This window comes from Xiphophorus maculatus, chromosome 22 (assembly GCF_002775205.1).
Source record: "Xiphophorus maculatus strain JP 163 A chromosome 22, X_maculatus-5.0-male, whole genome shotgun sequence".
NCBI lineage: Eukaryota > Metazoa > Chordata > Actinopteri > Cyprinodontiformes > Poeciliidae > Xiphophorus > Xiphophorus maculatus.
The window spans coordinates 2800168-2816307 of record NC_036464.1 but is presented as its reverse complement, the minus strand read 5'-3'; the positions used below and the strand labels follow the sequence as shown (position 1 = coordinate 2816307).

The 16140-nt window shown below is 45.1% G+C and overlaps 2 protein-coding genes across 5 annotated transcripts in view; both read left to right on the top strand.

Moving 5' to 3' along the window:
* The first annotated feature begins 980 nt into the window (after positions 1 to 980).
* On the top strand, positions 981 to 11120 carry LOC102231286 (acylphosphatase-2-like). Of its 4 annotated transcripts, none has more exons than XM_023327162.1 (5): positions 981 to 1013; positions 2196 to 2454; positions 2586 to 2602; positions 3028 to 3137; positions 9414 to 9921. In XM_023327162.1, the coding sequence occupies exons 2-5, from the start codon at positions 2397 to 2399 to the stop codon at positions 9526 to 9528; spliced, it is 300 nt and encodes a 99-aa protein (XP_023182930.1). In that variant the 5' UTR covers positions 981 to 1013; positions 2196 to 2396; the 3' UTR covers positions 9529 to 9921. The 4 variants fall into 4 exon arrangements, with proteins under 4 accessions (XP_023182930.1, XP_005815666.1, XP_023182931.1 ...); XM_023327163.1 differs by lacking the exon at positions 981 to 1013 and adding an exon at positions 1718 to 1859 and having other exon boundaries at positions 2199 to 2454; XM_005815609.2 differs by lacking the exons at positions 981 to 1013; positions 9414 to 9921 and adding an exon at positions 10272 to 11120 and having other exon boundaries at positions 1702 to 2454.
* A 2665-nt stretch (positions 11121 to 13785) lies between these two features.
* LOC102219180 (spectrin beta chain, non-erythrocytic 1-like) overlaps positions 13786 to 16140 on the top strand; it is an 80983-nt gene continuing 78628 nt past the window's right edge. Inside the window, exon 1 of the mRNA XM_023327497.1 lies at positions 13786 to 13988. The gene's annotated coding sequence lies outside the window, so the exon portion shown is untranslated. The remainder of the gene's footprint in view (positions 13989 to 16140) is intronic.

The window sequence follows — 16140 nt, the reverse complement described above, 5'->3', positions numbered from 1 at the left end:
ATCTATGCATCTATTTGCAAATCTGATTCTGATGACGTCAGTGCCTCACCAGCTATGAACCTCACCGCCCGTCACTGTAGCTAATGTAGCAATGGCTAAGCTAACTATTGCTAAGTTAGCTAATCTGTAATAAATAATAAACTGGGTTTAACAGCATTTTATTATGATTAATTTGTGTTTAATTGGCTCTGAATGTTAGCCCTTTTTTTACAATTGGATGACAAACTGGACTTTTTCCCGCCATTTATAAAGTTTTGTGCTCACATTTATTGTTTTTATTATATTTGATATTTAGGTAAACTGAATAATTTGTACCACAGTTTGTTTCCCTCTGGTTCTGCTCATCACCTCTGGAGATTTCTACACTTTCATCCATTTATGAACGAACTTATCGCTGTTTTGACTGGACGGAGCATGCGCAGTCAGAGCTAGCATACGTCATTTACCCAGAATGCAACGCAGCGTAAGCAACATTTCAACGTCCGTGTGACAATATTTTATTAACATTAAGAAAAACTAACCTGCAGTATCATTGCTGTATTGTTTCTACATTTAAAATAAGTTTTTCCTCAAATAAAGTCTGTTGTTACAACTAATTATGGATCCCATTAAAGAAACTCAGACAAATAGAAAAACTCCTTTAAAATGGGCGGAGCCAATAGGATGGCGCGAAAAATCACAAAATTATCTATAAACATAATTTAAAATTAAATTAATAATTTTAAATACCCTGTTTTTCTTAATAATGTGCGCCTAAATATAATTTATTTACACATTTCTACCTGTTAACCTTCCTCCAACAGACAGTTCACTTCCGGGTCGCCCCGCGTGAAGCTAACTAATCGTTAAGGAAAAAAATAATAAGCATTTGGCCTATCAGCTGAATAAAATATCTTTGGGGCTTGCCGTACTAGATGCCGGAAGGTTCTGCGTTGCCATGGTGATAATTTTGACCAGAGCTCAGACTGAATCCTCCATCTTGAATGAGAAGCGGAGGATTTTCCAGATGTTCGGTAAGTTTCAGCTTCTCTTAGTTTTATCTTTCATTTTCACCGGTTCTGTTCTTCAGCTGCTGTCATTTGGTCTTTACTAATAATCAGTTATGAACTGTAATAATCAGTTATGAACTGTAATAATCAGTTATGAACTGTAATAATCAGTTATGAATTATAATAATCGGTTATGAACGTTGTGCTAACGTTGCTCTGGTTAGCATGACGCTAATGCTGCCATGGATAAACTTTAATATTTCTCTTTTTTATTAGTTAATTCCAGAAGTTATTGCGATAAACAATAATAATGTTGTTTCGAGTCCATTTTACAGTAATATAAAGGTAATGAAATAATAATGCAACAACACATTCTCAAATATCCATAAGCTTTAAACTTTAATGAACATTTAACACTGGAAGACATTTTAAATATCCGAAACAATAGAAACAACAAATAAAATGAATGATGATGTTTTAACTAAACTTTGTTTAGTTAAAACATCAAAACTGAAGAAAGAGAGAAAAATGATAAAACATGCAAATGATTCATCGTGTGATGAAATGATTTATTGCATCAATTATAACAAACTGTCACAACATTTTAACAAATATGTAGAAAAACTGTTTTGTTTTTTAAAAATAAAAGTTACATGCTGCAGCTTTAACAACCAGTTTATCAGCTAAAAGCTGATTTGTAGTTTAGCTGCCAGAGTTTCAGAGCATCAAGAGGAATCTGAAGGAATGAGCAGACAGACACTAGGCGGCGCTAGAGGACCTGCCCTCTGCTATTGTTTCATGTTTGTAATAAATCTGAGTCCTGATGCGTCCGGCGGCTCCATGGCAGCTCAGAGTCCTGATCTGATTCAGGTCTGATGAATCAGATCTCAGCTCCAGACCTTTAAGCTTTACACCAGTTATTTATTTTACTTTTAGCTTTTATTTATTCTGGGTTTACCGAAGTGAAGCACCAATCAGCCGTCTGATATCTGAGTATCGGCTGATACTGCTGCAGAAAAACAGCTGAATTTATTTAAACACAGACATAAATTATTTTTATAACTCTGCATCAGTGCAGAGAAATTCAGCAGCAGCTTCAGAACCATCAGTTCAGCAGCTACCTGAAATAAACATTCAGTGGTTCAGAAAGTTTCATTAGGAATTTTAAATATGATGTAAAATAATCTGATTTCTTTGTTTTATCAGCAGTGATACAGACGCCAACATCAGAACCTGAGAGTCTGAAAACCTTCCAGGTCGGAACCACAGAGACCAGCAGCGGCTCTGAGCGGAGAGCTGTTCCTTTAAGAGCCGAGGAGAACCGGACCGGGTCGGTACCGGACTGGGTCGGTACCAGGCGGCTGCAGAGAGCCGGTGCAGCTGGTCCCGGGTCGTCTCGCCTCCAGGATGTCTGCGGGAAGCGGTCTGCAGTCGGTGGACTTTGAGATCTTCGGCCATGTTCAGGGTCTGTTTGCTCCTCTTCCTCTGCCAAGGAAAACGATCCTGCTGCTTAAATTAGACCAGCAGTCGGGTCGGGCTTTATTTATATCCTGGTTCTGGTTCTGGTTCTGAACGGACTCTGTTTCTGTTTTCCAGGTGTCTGCTTCAGAATGGTGAGTCTGATGCTGGAAAACATTTTATTGTTCTGATCCAGAGACCAAACCGTGAGGATGGAGCCGATCAATATCCCAATTATTACTTATGAATTGATAGAAAGGAACCAAAGTGTCACCATCTGAGTTCTTACTTCAAGTTTTTCTGTTTTCATCAGTAATGAAGATTTTTTCTGGGTTTTTTTCCCACATAAATGAGTTTATAAACAAAACTCCATTTTGTTTTTTACCTCCATGATTAAAACTCAGATCTAGATCAGAAAAACGTGACGAACCGTTTTGAGTAAATATCATATAAATAAAACAGTGAATATCCTGAGAGCTGCTGCTGCTGCTTCTCTCTGACTCTGGACTTTAACCAGCAGCTCCTCATGTTGGAGTTTCATGTTTTCATTTCAATGAGTAAAACGTTTCCTGTCCTGCAGTACACAGAGAAGGAGGGTCTGCGTCTGGGCCTGGTGGGCTGGGTGAAGAACACCGCCTCCGGGACGGTGGTGGGACAGGTGCAGGGACCGGCCGCCATGGTGGAGGAGATGTGAGACACACTGAGACACACACACTGAGACACACACACTGAGACACACACTGAGACACACACACTGAGACACACACTGAGACACACACACTGAGACACACACTGAGACACACACACTGAGACACACACTGACCCAGTATCCAAATATTTCACTCTAGTCTAGTTAGATCAGGGTGTTAAACTCCAGGCCTCCAGTCGTCCTGCAGGTTTTAGCCTCAGGTACAAAACCCTGGAATGAAACGGCTTCATTCCCTCCATGTGTGGATCAGTTTTCCAGAACCTTAGTTACATAATTATTCTGTTCAGGTTCTGCAGCAGAGGCTCATCTAAAGGCTGCAGGGCAGCGAACCTCCAGGCCTGGAGTTTGACATCTGAGTCAAACTATCAAACTTCAATTTTTACTCAAGTAAAAGTAAAAAATATTTTGCAAAAAGTCTAAAGTTCTGAGTAACCGATCAAACATTTAATATTTAAATTTACATCATCAGATGGACAAAAATATTAAATTAAATGAGAATTTTGGTATTTTAATGACAATAATTCATAAAAGTAACAAAATCATGCAAAAAAAAAATCCAAATCAGTTTCTTTCATTATATAATCTCTGAAACTTTAACAGAAACTGCAGCCGTGTTTCTGTTTGGTGGATTTCTGGTTCAATCATGTTGGTTTTTCATTCAGTGGGAAGAAAAAATACTGTAGAATAAAATGACTCCAGTAAAAGTAAAAAGTGTAGAGTAGTAAAAATACTATTAAAAGTGCATTTAAAAGAAAATAATAGTGAAGTAAATGTAATTTAGTAAATGTAATAACTCTGAGTGAAACACGCTGGACCAGGGGTCCAGGGTGGACCAGGAGACCAGGGGTCCAGGGTGGACCAGGGGACCAGGGGTCCAGGGTGGACCAGGAGACCAGGGGTCCAGGGTGGACCAGGGGACCAGGGGTCCAGGGTGGACCAGGGGACCAGGGGTCCAGGGTGGACCAGGAGACCAGGGGTCCAGGGTGGACCAGGGGACCAGGGGTCTAGGGTGGACCAGGAGACCAGGGGTCCAGGGTGGACCAGGGGACCAGGGGTCTAGGGTGGACCAGGAGACCAGGGGTCCAGGGTGGACCAGGGGACCAGGGGTCTAGGGTGGGACCAGGGGTCCAGGGTGGACCAGGGGTCCAGGGTGGACCAGGGTGGACCAGGGGTCTAGGGTGGACCAGGAGACCAGGGGTCCAGGGTGGACCAGGGGACCAGGGGTCTAGGGTGGGACCAGGGGTCCAGGGTGGACCAGGGGTCCAGGGTGGACCAGGGTGGACCAGGGGTCCAGGGTGGACCAGGGGACCAGGGGTCCAGGGTGGACCAGGAGACCAGGGGTCCAGGGTGGACCAGGGGACCAGGGGTCTAGGGTGGACCAGGGGTCCAGGGTGGACCAGGGGTCTAGGGTGGACCAGGGGACCAGGGGTCTAGGGTGGACCAGGGGTCCAGGGTGGACCAGGGGTCTAGGGTGGACCAGGGGTCCAGGGTGGACCAGGGGTCCAGGGTGGACCAGGGTGGACCAGGGGACCAGGGGTCTAGGGTGGACCAGGGGACCAGGGGTCTAGGGTGGACCAGGGGTCCAGGGTGGACCAGGGGACCAGGGGTCTAGGGTGGACCAGGAGACCAGGGGTCCAGGGTGGACCAGGGGACCAGGGGTCTAGGGTGGACCAGGGGACCAGGGGTCTAGGGTGGATCAGGGGTCTAGGGTGGACCAGGGGACCAGGGGTCTAGGGTGGACCAGGAGACCAGGGGTCTAGGGTGGACCAGGGGACCAGGGGTCTAGGGTGGACCAGGAGACCAGGGGTCCAGGGTGGACCAGGGGACCAGGGGTCTAGGGTGGACCAGGGGATCAGGGGTCTAGGGTGGACCAGGGGACCAGGGGTCTAGGGTGGACCAGGAGATCAGGGGTCCAGGGTGGACCAGGGGACCAGGGGTCTAGGGTGGACCAGGAGATCAGGGGTCTAGGGTGGACCAGGAGACCAGGGGTCCAGGGTGGACCAGGAGACCAGGGGTCCAGGGTGGACCAGGAGACCAGGGGTCTAGGGTGGACCAGGAGACCAGGGGTCCAGGGTGGACCAGGGGACCAGGGGTCTAGGGTGGACCAGGAGATCAGGGGTCCAGGGTGGACCAGGGGACCAGGGGTCTAGGGTGGACCAGGAGATCAGGGGTCTAGGGTGGACCAGGGGACCAGGGGTCTAGGGTGGACCAGGAGACCAGGGGTCCAGGGTGGACCAGGAGACCAGGGGTCCAGGGTGGACCAGGAGACCAGGGGTCTAGGGTGGACCAGGAGACCAGGGGTCCAGGGTGGACCAGGGGACCAGGGGTCCAGGGTGGACCAGGGGACCAGGGGTCCAGGGTGGACCAGGGGACCAGGGGTCCAGGGTGGACCAGGGGTCCAGGGTGGACCAGGGGACCAGGGGTCCAGGGTGGACCAGGAGACCAGGGGTCCAGGGTGGACCAGGGTCGCTGTCCTGCAGGTTTTAGATGTGCCACAGATACAAACCCTGGAATGAAACGGCTTCATTTGCTCCTCCTGGTGCAGATCGGTTCTCCAGAACCTTAATGACCTGATTATTCTGTTCAGGTTCTGCAGCAGAGGCTCATCTAAAGGCTGCAGGGCAGCGAACCTCCAGTCCTGGAGGCGCTGGAGAAACCGTAGAGATGTCGGATCGTTTCCAGCCACTAGATGGCGCTGTTTGCCTTCACACAGAGCGACTCTGGGGTCCAGGTCGTTTTTGACCAATTTAGATTTTACCCTAATAGAAACTATTATATTATATATAATATTGCCTTATGTGGTATCATTTTTTTCAGGACAATCTGAACGTTTTGAATTTACACTTAGTTTTTACTTTTGGACATACTGTGGCTGCAGTTTGGACCTTGAGTCACAGAAAAACAAAATCCGATTTGAAAAAAATGAAAATGTTTTCACTGTGAATCTGTCAAATATTCACAAAAAGGGGGAGTGGCTCCGCCTCACCATGTAGTGATCGACTCCTTGCAGCTGCGCAGCGCCGCCATTCTTCCCCTACTGGATCTGTGAGTGGCTGCCAGGATCTCATCGATCTCTCAGTCTCTGATACTCTTTGTCAGTTGCTAATCAGAATGATCGATCTGCCATCGTCATCATGACTCCTCACTGCGCCCAGACTGCGGCTGCTGGTTTCCCCTCTTCGTCTTCCGGCACAAAACCGCGCCGCTGCCTGCTGCGTGTTCATTCTTCACATAATCCTTTATATACAGAACAGGAACCACTGAGATAAAAACAAATTATGAAGTGGATGCCACTGATCCGATATCCAAACTTCACATCAACTTCACCATCTCACTGCTTTTCTGCTTCTCTTTCACTGTAACTTGAGCAACTTTACTTCGTTTCTTAGCAACAAAATACAGCCCATAATTATTTGTTGAAGATGTGAGATTTCCAATAACAAAGGGATCTAATGTTGCGTTTCGTTTTTTGCGTTTGAAGCTCATTTCCTGTCACATTCCCAGAAAAGCCTGTTTTTAATATTTCTGACATTCGGCAAAATATGGTTTACATATTTTAGCATAACTCCGGTTTTACGTGGCCTATTAACAAAATTTAAAAGCTGGTGTGAAGTTTATAATGTGCACTTTAAGCACAAGTTGAAGGTGAGACTGGGGGAGGCGGAGTCTAGCTGCTACGCAAACCAGACCTGTAAAAAAGAGGCGTAAACTCGTCCATAGACTCCAGAGGGTTAAATCAGCCTCCTGATGAACTGATTCAGTTTGTTCAGCTTTAAATGTGACTTTATGATGTTTAATAACTGCTGATGATTATATGAGCAGGTTTCATCGTTTTAAAGCATTTATATCATTACACTGCAAAAAAACAAAATCTTACCGAGTATTTTTGGTTGAGTTTCTGATGCAGAAATCTTCTTACACTTTAAATGAGACAAAATTAACTCAGGTAAGTTTTCAACCAGACACCGGAGTTTGTTTTAAATAAATAACTGATTAATATTGATTTTAATAATTCCTCTGGCAGATTATTTTGTTTGACATTTTCTGATGAATCACCAACAGGAAGTCAGGTTTCCTGTTTAGAGATGAAAACTTTATTAAAAACATCCAGGTGGATCATTTTCATACTGAGGATCTGATTTACTAATAAAACCATTAAAACCAGTAAACTGCTGATCGGACCTCCGTACTGAAACGCTTCAATTATCTGTAAACTTTAACACATAACAGCAGATTCTGGCGTTTCCATGGTAACCTCTTTAGTTCATGGTTAAACCAACAGGAAGCAGCAAACTCCTCCTTCCTGTCCGTTGCACTTTCACCACGACCTCACTTCCTGTCAGGCCTGGGAACAGGAAACGCATCAGGATACGAGACGCTGCTGGGAGGTTTAAAGTTTTACCTCAGGAAAAACTAGAGCAGGTGGTGGCAGAGTCATGCTGAGGGAACCAGGAGGATGGATGGAAACTGGGAGAAAAAGTAAAAGGCTGCAGCAGTGGAGAAAATATCAGCAATAATGAAGAAAAACCAGAAATGATTTCTAATTAAACATCCAGAAATAAAAATATGAATCTGATCTGAAGGGGAGAAAATCAGGCAGAATAAAAACTGCAGCTGGATTAACAGCAAACCGGATCAGGAAACTCAGATGAGCTGGGCTTTCAAAGTAAAAGCTCAAAATCAGAAACAAACCAAATCAGTGATCTGACATCAGTTTTTATTGTTTCACTGTTTAAACTTAATAATAAAGTTTCCTACCAACATGGCGGCTTCACCATCTGTCCATAGAAACATTCAGTTTTATTGTCTCTGTTGTTTAAAACAGAAAAACTGAAACTTTCCTCAACCAGAAACTAGAAGCAAAACAATCTGATGAGCTAAAACGTTTCTCACGTCTTTCTGCTTCCTGTCGTTTCATATTTTAGTTTTCAATATAAATAAAGGAACTACAGTTTTATTAGAGTCTCTAGTTGGTTTTTCCTGATCAGTTTCAGATTTACGGCTTTTCTTCTGTCCAGAGACGTTTTCTGTGTGTGAGAAAACGTCGGACGGACCGGCTGGCAGCAGATTATAATCCAGCAGATTAATTTCTGAGCTGTGGGTCAGATAGTGGGACGAGTTTCTGCCTCTGCTGACCCAGATCTGCTCTAATCTGCAGCAAGCCTCCCGTTCTCAGGGTTTTATTTCCCATCATGCCCCTCTGCAGCCACACCAACCTTTGACTAGGCCCAAACATTCCTGCTCTCTTCGTCTTAATCTGCAGCGGCTCGTTACGTTAATCTGCCGTTTGATTCATTAGTTCATATTTAAATCTTCATTTCTCCTCATATTCGTCGTTTTTTCCAGAAACAGTTTGAGCTGAAAGACGACCTCAGAAAACAGATTAAATTTACCCATAATTCCCTGCAGCGCTGGGTTTGAATAATCAGGATTTATGCCAGTTAATCTGAGCCTGGAGGAACTTCAGTAATTAGTATTATTTTAATCTTATTTTAGAAAATAAAACGTTTTTTGTGTCGTCATTAAGATCAGAGAAAAAAAAGACAGAATGTGTTAAAATTAACTTCTTACAGTGAAATAAAACCTGGTTCTGGTTCTGTTGGACCTTTATTATCCGTCTGTTCAGGATCAGAACCTCTTCAGTTTGACTCTTTAGATTTTATTGATCTCATGTTTGGATCCGGTCTGTAAAGTTCATTATTGTGACCTTTGACCTCTGAGTCTGAGCGTCGTTTGCACTTTAAACAACTAAATGTGAAACTAATTACAATAAAATCCTTTACTGTGAAATTCAACAAACAACAATTTAAAATAATAAATTAATGTAGATGTGGAAAAACAGAGTCTGAGAGCAGAAACCTGGTTCTGGTTCTGGTCCAGAAACATGTTTCTGGTTCTGGTCATTTTTTTTCTACATTTTTTTTCTAGAAAAAGTTTTTATTTTATTGTGAGAAACGGAGACGAGACGTTTGGGTTTGGATCCAAACTGGAGGCAGAAAACAAGAAACTTTAATGATGAAACTTTTTATTTCCTCCAAGTTTGGACCTGAGAAAATGATTCAGAGCTACAAACCGTAGCAACCCAGAACCCGGTTCTGATCCGCTTTAGGTTTCAGTCACAGATTATTCTGGTCTGGTTCCTCTGCTGGACCTGAAGCTTAGTTCTGGATTATTATCTGGTCCTGGACCTGGTTCTGGTTCTGGTTCTGGTTCTTGTCCAATGTGAGTGAACTGATCTGAACTGTCTCCTCCTGCAGGAAGTTCTGGCTCAGTAAAGAAGGAAGCCCGTCCAGTCGGATCACCAGGGCCCAGTTCACCAACCAGAAACCCATCGACAAGCTGGAGTTCTCCGGGTTCAAGACCCGCTTCTGACCCGGTTCTGACCCGTGGACCGGTTCTCCTCCTGCCTCTGGGACTACTGGGAACGTTGGACCGACTCCAGCTGAGATCGGATCGGGCGGTTCTGTAGTTTAACGGTTCTGATCCGCGGCTGAAGTTTTTTCTGTTTCTGTCCAGAAAAAAACTCAAATATTTGAGAAAAACGAGGAAAAAATTCAAACCATCAGGAGCCGAAATCAGTCGTCATGGTTACCTAACCTAGCGAAACCAGAACCAGAACCAGGTCCGGGACCAGAACAGAACCGACTCAGACTCACACCTGCAGTTTCATCAGTTTATTGAAAGAATCTGATTTGTAAATGTTTTTTTGCCTGATTTTATTTTCTGTTATTAATATAAATTATTGTCATTTTGGTCGTTAAAATTTCCATTAAACTTTATATTTTGTTCCGTCTGATGACGTCATTTTTAAACATTAAATGATTGATAATTTGATCAGTTACTCAGTAATTCAGGAGACGTTTAACCAAATACTTTATACTTTTACTTGAGTAAAAATATGTTGAAGTATTGATACTTTAACTAGACTCTAGTTAAAGTATCAATACTTTTATTATATTATACTGTAGAGTATAATAAAAGTATTGATACTTTAACTAGAGTATAATATAATAAAAGTATTGATACTTTAACTGTAGAATCATATTTGATCCCAGTTCAGTAAAAACCAGTTACATCAGAATCATCCATGGTTTTAACTCTCAGCCTCCCAGCAGGTCCCGCTGCGGCCGCCATCTTGGCTCCAGCTCAACAGCGGAGACGCTGTTGCGTCACAGCAGATCACCTGATCGAGGATCTGCCATGTGATCCGGTTCCATCCCGGCTGGAGGATCCAGTCGGGTCGGAGCTGAAACCAGGAATTATTAACTGATTTAATCTGAGCGGGACTCGGATTACAGAGGAGCGGCTGGAGGCGGCAGCGTGGTCGCCATGGCAACCAGCATGCAGCCATTGCTCAATGAGGAGCAGAGAGTGGGAGGTGATGGAGCCCGGTTCTGGTTCTGGTTCTGCTGCCTGCTTCCAGTTCGGTTTGAATAAACCCAGTTCAGCCAATAAGCTTCGTGTTTATAAGTTTTATTATTGTTTTATTGAGTCATAAGCTTCGTGTTTTTATTGCTGCTGTTTCATTTTAACCTGAAACTTTGGACTCAAAACATTTAACTTTGTTTCCATGAATGTTCGCTATAATTTTACTGATAATTTGAGCCTAAAACTGTTTTTATTAGATTAGTTTATTAAGTTTCTGCAGCTGAAACTGAGTCTAATCAAATATTTTCACATAAAAAATAAAAACAAATCAAGTTTTGATCCCATTTCCTGTCCAGATGAGAACGTTCTGCAGGGCCGTTTGCACCAGGATCTGGGCCCCGGGCTGCAGCCAGTTTGGTGCCCTGACCCAGACAGAAACATTCATTTACTCATTTAAATCGCAGGCAGTCCTGATGCATGATGGGTAGCAAAGAACTCCATGTTGTTCCAAAGAAATCAACTGTAACTGTATCTATACTTTAAATTTGTTGTAAAATTTGTTTATATCCATAAAATTCAGTATATGAGTTTTAAATAAAGCATTAAAAAAAAGAAATGTTTTTTTTTCATAAAAAAAAGAAAATATTTCTGTCCCCTCCAAACATGGCGCCCTGGGCTGCCGCCCCAGGAAAGACTTTCTGAACTGCAGGGCGGCCATGTTGGATCCTTCCATTATTTACTGATTTATGTTTTCAAGACGTTTTGATAAAATCATAAATCTGAGCCGACTGGAAAGATTTCCAGCTTTTCCACTCAGCTGTGACCCGAACAGGCAGCTTGTGACGGCGCCCCCTGCTGGTTGGGAGGTTCTATGACAGGTTCTGGTCTAAATGTTCAGACCAGAACCTGTTGGTCCAGATCCCCCTCCCCCACACGCTGCTGAAGGTGCAGTCGGCTCTTCATCCCTCTGGAGAATCTTCCTCTTCCTCCTCTTCCTCTCTCAGCAACCGTGTTTGGCATCCCATAGTGGTCGCCGTGGAAACGCTGCTCAGTCAGTTTGTTACAGAAACAGAAGAAGAAAAGACTTGTCTCTCCGGCCCACACACAGGCTGGTTCTGGTCCAGATGATCTGACCCGTAGAACCAGGACCAGCTCAGCTCTCCATCTGCAGACTGAAGGTTCTGAAGGTTCTGATGGTTCTGAAGGTCGACCCGGTTTGACTCCTCACACCCAGCAAGCAGAACTCCTCCTGTGTTCAGCCCGTTTCTGGCTCTGGTTCTGGCTCTGGTTCTGGTTCTGGTTCTGGTTCTGGTCCTGGTTCTATTTAATTGGAACGGGTCAGTTTTTCTCATAACAAGACTTTAAAGCCAAGATGAGACACTGGACCGGATCTGGACATAAACAATAATCAACAATAATCAACATTATTTTATATTAAAGTCATTTCAGAGATAAAAAACAAACTTTAAACCAAAAACCTCCAAAAGTTCAGTTTTGGTCATTTATTCTCTAAATTATAAATTATATTAATTATTTTTATTTATTAAAGATTTATTCTTTTATTTCCACAGAGAAACAAAGAGTCATGAACATGAGAATAACCTTTAGACCTGGTGACCGAACAGAACCGAACAGAACCGAACATGAGCTAAATCTGCTGAACATTAAGAGGTCCCGGTCCGGGTCAGACAGAACCCGGACCGGGTCATCTAAAATGATCCTGAACAATAAACTGAGAGAAAATATTCATATTTAATATTTTAGCCAAAAAAGACCAGAACCGGAACCAGAACCGGTTCTGGTTCTGATGGGAGCTCTGACCCAACCGCTGAGTCGGCACCAACTCGGTTCAGTTTGGCATCTCCACCCTCTGCAGCCTCTCCTCCTCCTCCTCCCTGCGGCGGAGGCCCCGCCCCCAGGAGCGCTTCATTCATCCACCCCGCAGCCCAGAGGGGCGGAGACAGCAGCGTCATGTTTCCAGACGTCAGAGCGGATCTGCAGAAACTTTCGCTCCTTCATGGAGGTAAAAACCGAGTCAGACTCTGATCCTCTGATCAGCTGCAGCTTTAAGTCCGAATCTAAAATCAAATCTTTATATCTGATTTAAACAGAAGTTTATTAAAACTGCATCATGTTTAAAACGTTTGTTTCAGGCTGCTTTCCTCCACGTTTCCATGGTGACAGGTTATTTTAAACCAAGGAGCGTCTCCATCCCATCAGCTTCCTGCTGCGTTTATTTTTATACAGACGATGTGGGAGGAGAAAAACCATGAAGGATACTGGGACCAATAGAGGGGCGGTTACCATGGCAACCAGCTAGTTAGAGCCAGAGATTTAAAAAAAACAAAAAAAACATCCAGTCTGTAAAATATTACATATATATTATATTTGAATCCATTAGTGTGTTTCTACTGGACCGGTCCAGGTTCTGCTCCGAACTGGGTCTGGGCTCCTTTTGCTTAAGTTACTGCATCTGTGCAGCGTGGCACGGAAGAGACCGGCCTGAGGTTCTGCTCCGGTTCTGCTGAGGATCCACTCCGGTTCTGCTCCGGTTCTGTTCTGGTTCTGGTTCTCCTCAACCTCAGACGGTTCTGACTCCGGTTCTGGTTCAGGATCAGCTTAATGGGAACGGGTCAGCTGTAGTCTGTGTGGTTCTGGAAGTTCTGACTCCAAAGACGTCTTCATGTTTCTAACAGTTTTTCCTTCCACTCAACTTTTTACTAAGCATTGATGCTGTTTCTGGCTGATAGGACCATTTGACTGGCGGCCAGCGGTCCGGCCAGCGGACCAGCCAGCGGCCAGGCCAGCGGCCCGGCCAGTGGACCAGCCAGCGGCCCGGCCAGCGGTCCGGCCAGTGGACCAGCCAGCGGCCAGGCCAGCGGCCCGGCCAGCGGCCCAGCCAGTGGACCGGCCAGCGGCCAGCGGCCAGGCCAGCGGTCAGCGCCACGGACATTCATACTCTAAAATCTAGATAGATGCTTTTTATTACAGACTCAAAGTAAAAATTACATTAAAAAGAAAACAAATACAATAAAAGAATAAAAAGGCTCCTATTTTTATTGATCTGATATCATAACTTCATTTTTAATTTATTTTTAGTTCTGAATCATTAAAATAAACATTAAATCATTAAAATAAACGTAATTTAAATGTTGGTATTTGTGGAAGGAACCAATAGGATTAAAGAATTTCACTTTCTGAGTTGATTTATTATAATTAATCAACCTTTAATCTGTAACCTGATCCAGACTCTCCGGTGCAGGGCGGTGTATAAACCGAGCGCACCTTCCGCTGCAGTCTGATCCGCGATGTGGGCGGGGGGAGGAAGAGGAGGAGGAGGAGGATTGGTGGATTTGAGCTCAGTGCTGCTGCTGCCGTGTTTTCTCTCCGAGCTGCCAGCAGTCCTCCAGGCCGCCCGTCCTTCACTCCCAGCCGGACTCCAGAGCGCTTCAGTCGGCCTCCAGGTGAGGGTCCGCCCGCTGGCCGCGCTCCGCCGCAGCCGCTCCTCGGTGCGGGGTCTGTTCCTGCGGGGTGTGCGGGGATCCGGCGGCTGCGGCTCTGCTGCTTGTTGTTGCAGCATCCATGGGATCACCTGTGGGAATACGGAGCCGCGGCTCCCCGCTGGTTCTGGTTCCGGTTCTGGCTCTGGTTTCTGCGTGCGGGGTTGGCGCGTCCTCTCCGGACTGATGCGGTTTGTTTTGACCTTCTCTGTGATGAAGGCTGCTCTGATGATGATGATGGTGGGGCTGCAGGCGTGGTCGCCTCTCTGACCTCAGAATCAAGAATGTTCAGGAATCCGCTGCTCTGACCGGGTTCCAGGGTTTCCAGGGTTTTCCAGGGTTTTCCAGGCTCCTCTGCAGCTTTTTGACTTTCCCCTCCGTCCTGACGGAGCGGCTCCTGCAGTGACGGAGCAGAAATCATGTCAAATGTTTTCTGGTATTCTGCGGTAGGAAAAGTAGAAGTTTTGTGGTTTTGATCCTTTTTCTAGTTTTTATTCTAGTTTTTATTCTTTTTTCCAGCAGCCCAGACTCTTCTGATCCTGTGGAGAAATTATGTAACTAGATCCAGGCTGCTCTTCCTCCTCCTCCTCTTCCTCTTCCTCCTCCTCCTTTTCCCTTCATCTCCTCTTTTTTTCAGTGTTTTCCTTCATCTTCCTCCTCTTCCTCCCTCCATCCCCGTCGGGAACAATCGGGAACTTGTTGACGGGAATCTCAGAAAGTCCCAGTGAGTTTTGCCGAAGCTGCTTGCTGTTGGTTCCGAACCCAAACGCAGCTCTTCAGGTCCAATAAAACTCGGTTTGCTGCTGGACTTTTACAGTTTCCTGGAGAAAATTAAAGAAGCAGCTGTGGCCCCCCCTCTACCCTCCATAAAGCCCGCTGTGCTCTGATTGGTCCCCTGCGTTGGCTAGGCCCCGCCCCCAACATCTCCAAGCATTTTATTGGATCCAAACTCCACTGAGAAACCTTTGAAACGGTTTAATACCGAAGGAAAACCTCATATAGTTTTTATTTTCATGGTACTCAGTATAAATCCTTAAAGCGTCTCAGATCAGTGAAACCAGACCCGTCAGCTGTAACATGCGGTTCGGTTTCAGTTCTGATGAGAGAATATTCCGGGTTGGGTCAGTCCAGGGCTTCCTGATGAAGCTAATCGGTTAGCGGATCCATTAGTCTTCCAGCTCTGAAACATTTTCTGCCTCAGGCAGATTAATAATCATTCAAATGTTTTTGTTCTGGAAACCTGGACAGGCCACCCTGGTTCTGGTTCTGGTTCTGGTTCTGGTTCTGGTTCTGATCATCACCCCAAATGACAACATGAATGATGCTAGTAAAGGCATGTGGTGACATTTAATGGTACAATGAATGAATTATGTTTCCTTCAGTTGTTATAAAAATGCTGTTTATATCAAATACGACTGAAAAGAAATTTGACGTCATGATCTAACAAATTGAAATTGGGCCTCTGTCTCTTTAAGAAGCTTCTGCTCGTCCCAACATGGCTCCTCTATTAACCCCTTAATGTTTTCACCAGCGTTGCTCTGAACAGCAGCTCCTATAATGAGCTCAGCAGCTGTTGCTAATAGCTGCTGGCTAGTCTGAAGGAGCAGAGAGAGGGAGGAGCTGCGCCTCTAAGGCGGGGCTAGGTCCACCCGGGCGTTTTGCACAGCTGAATGGTTGCCATGGAGATGAAAGGGTTTGGTGTAAAGGCCGAAGACGCTGATTTTATGCAACATGGCCGCTTTATCATGTCCTCTGCTTTAGTTCAGCATCTTGGTTACTATGGTTACGTTCACACAGCAGGCGAATGGGATCCGACTTTTTCACCACAGTCTGAGTCAGTGAACGCATCACATCCCAACCCCACCACACCTGGTCCAACAGAACCGGATCAGAACCAGGTCAGACGCTGCAGCTCCACTAAAGGCTGCTGCTGTTAGCTGTTAGCTTTCTGTTTATCTGCTGCCTTCGTCTGGTTCTGGTTCTAGAGGTTCTGAGTGGTTCTGGATGGTTTTAAAGGTTCTGAATGGTTCTGTATTGTTCTAAAGGTTCTATATGGTTCTGCAGGCCCGGCCCAGTCAGAAACCCGACCCATCAATCATCCGCTGTGTTGCAGCTG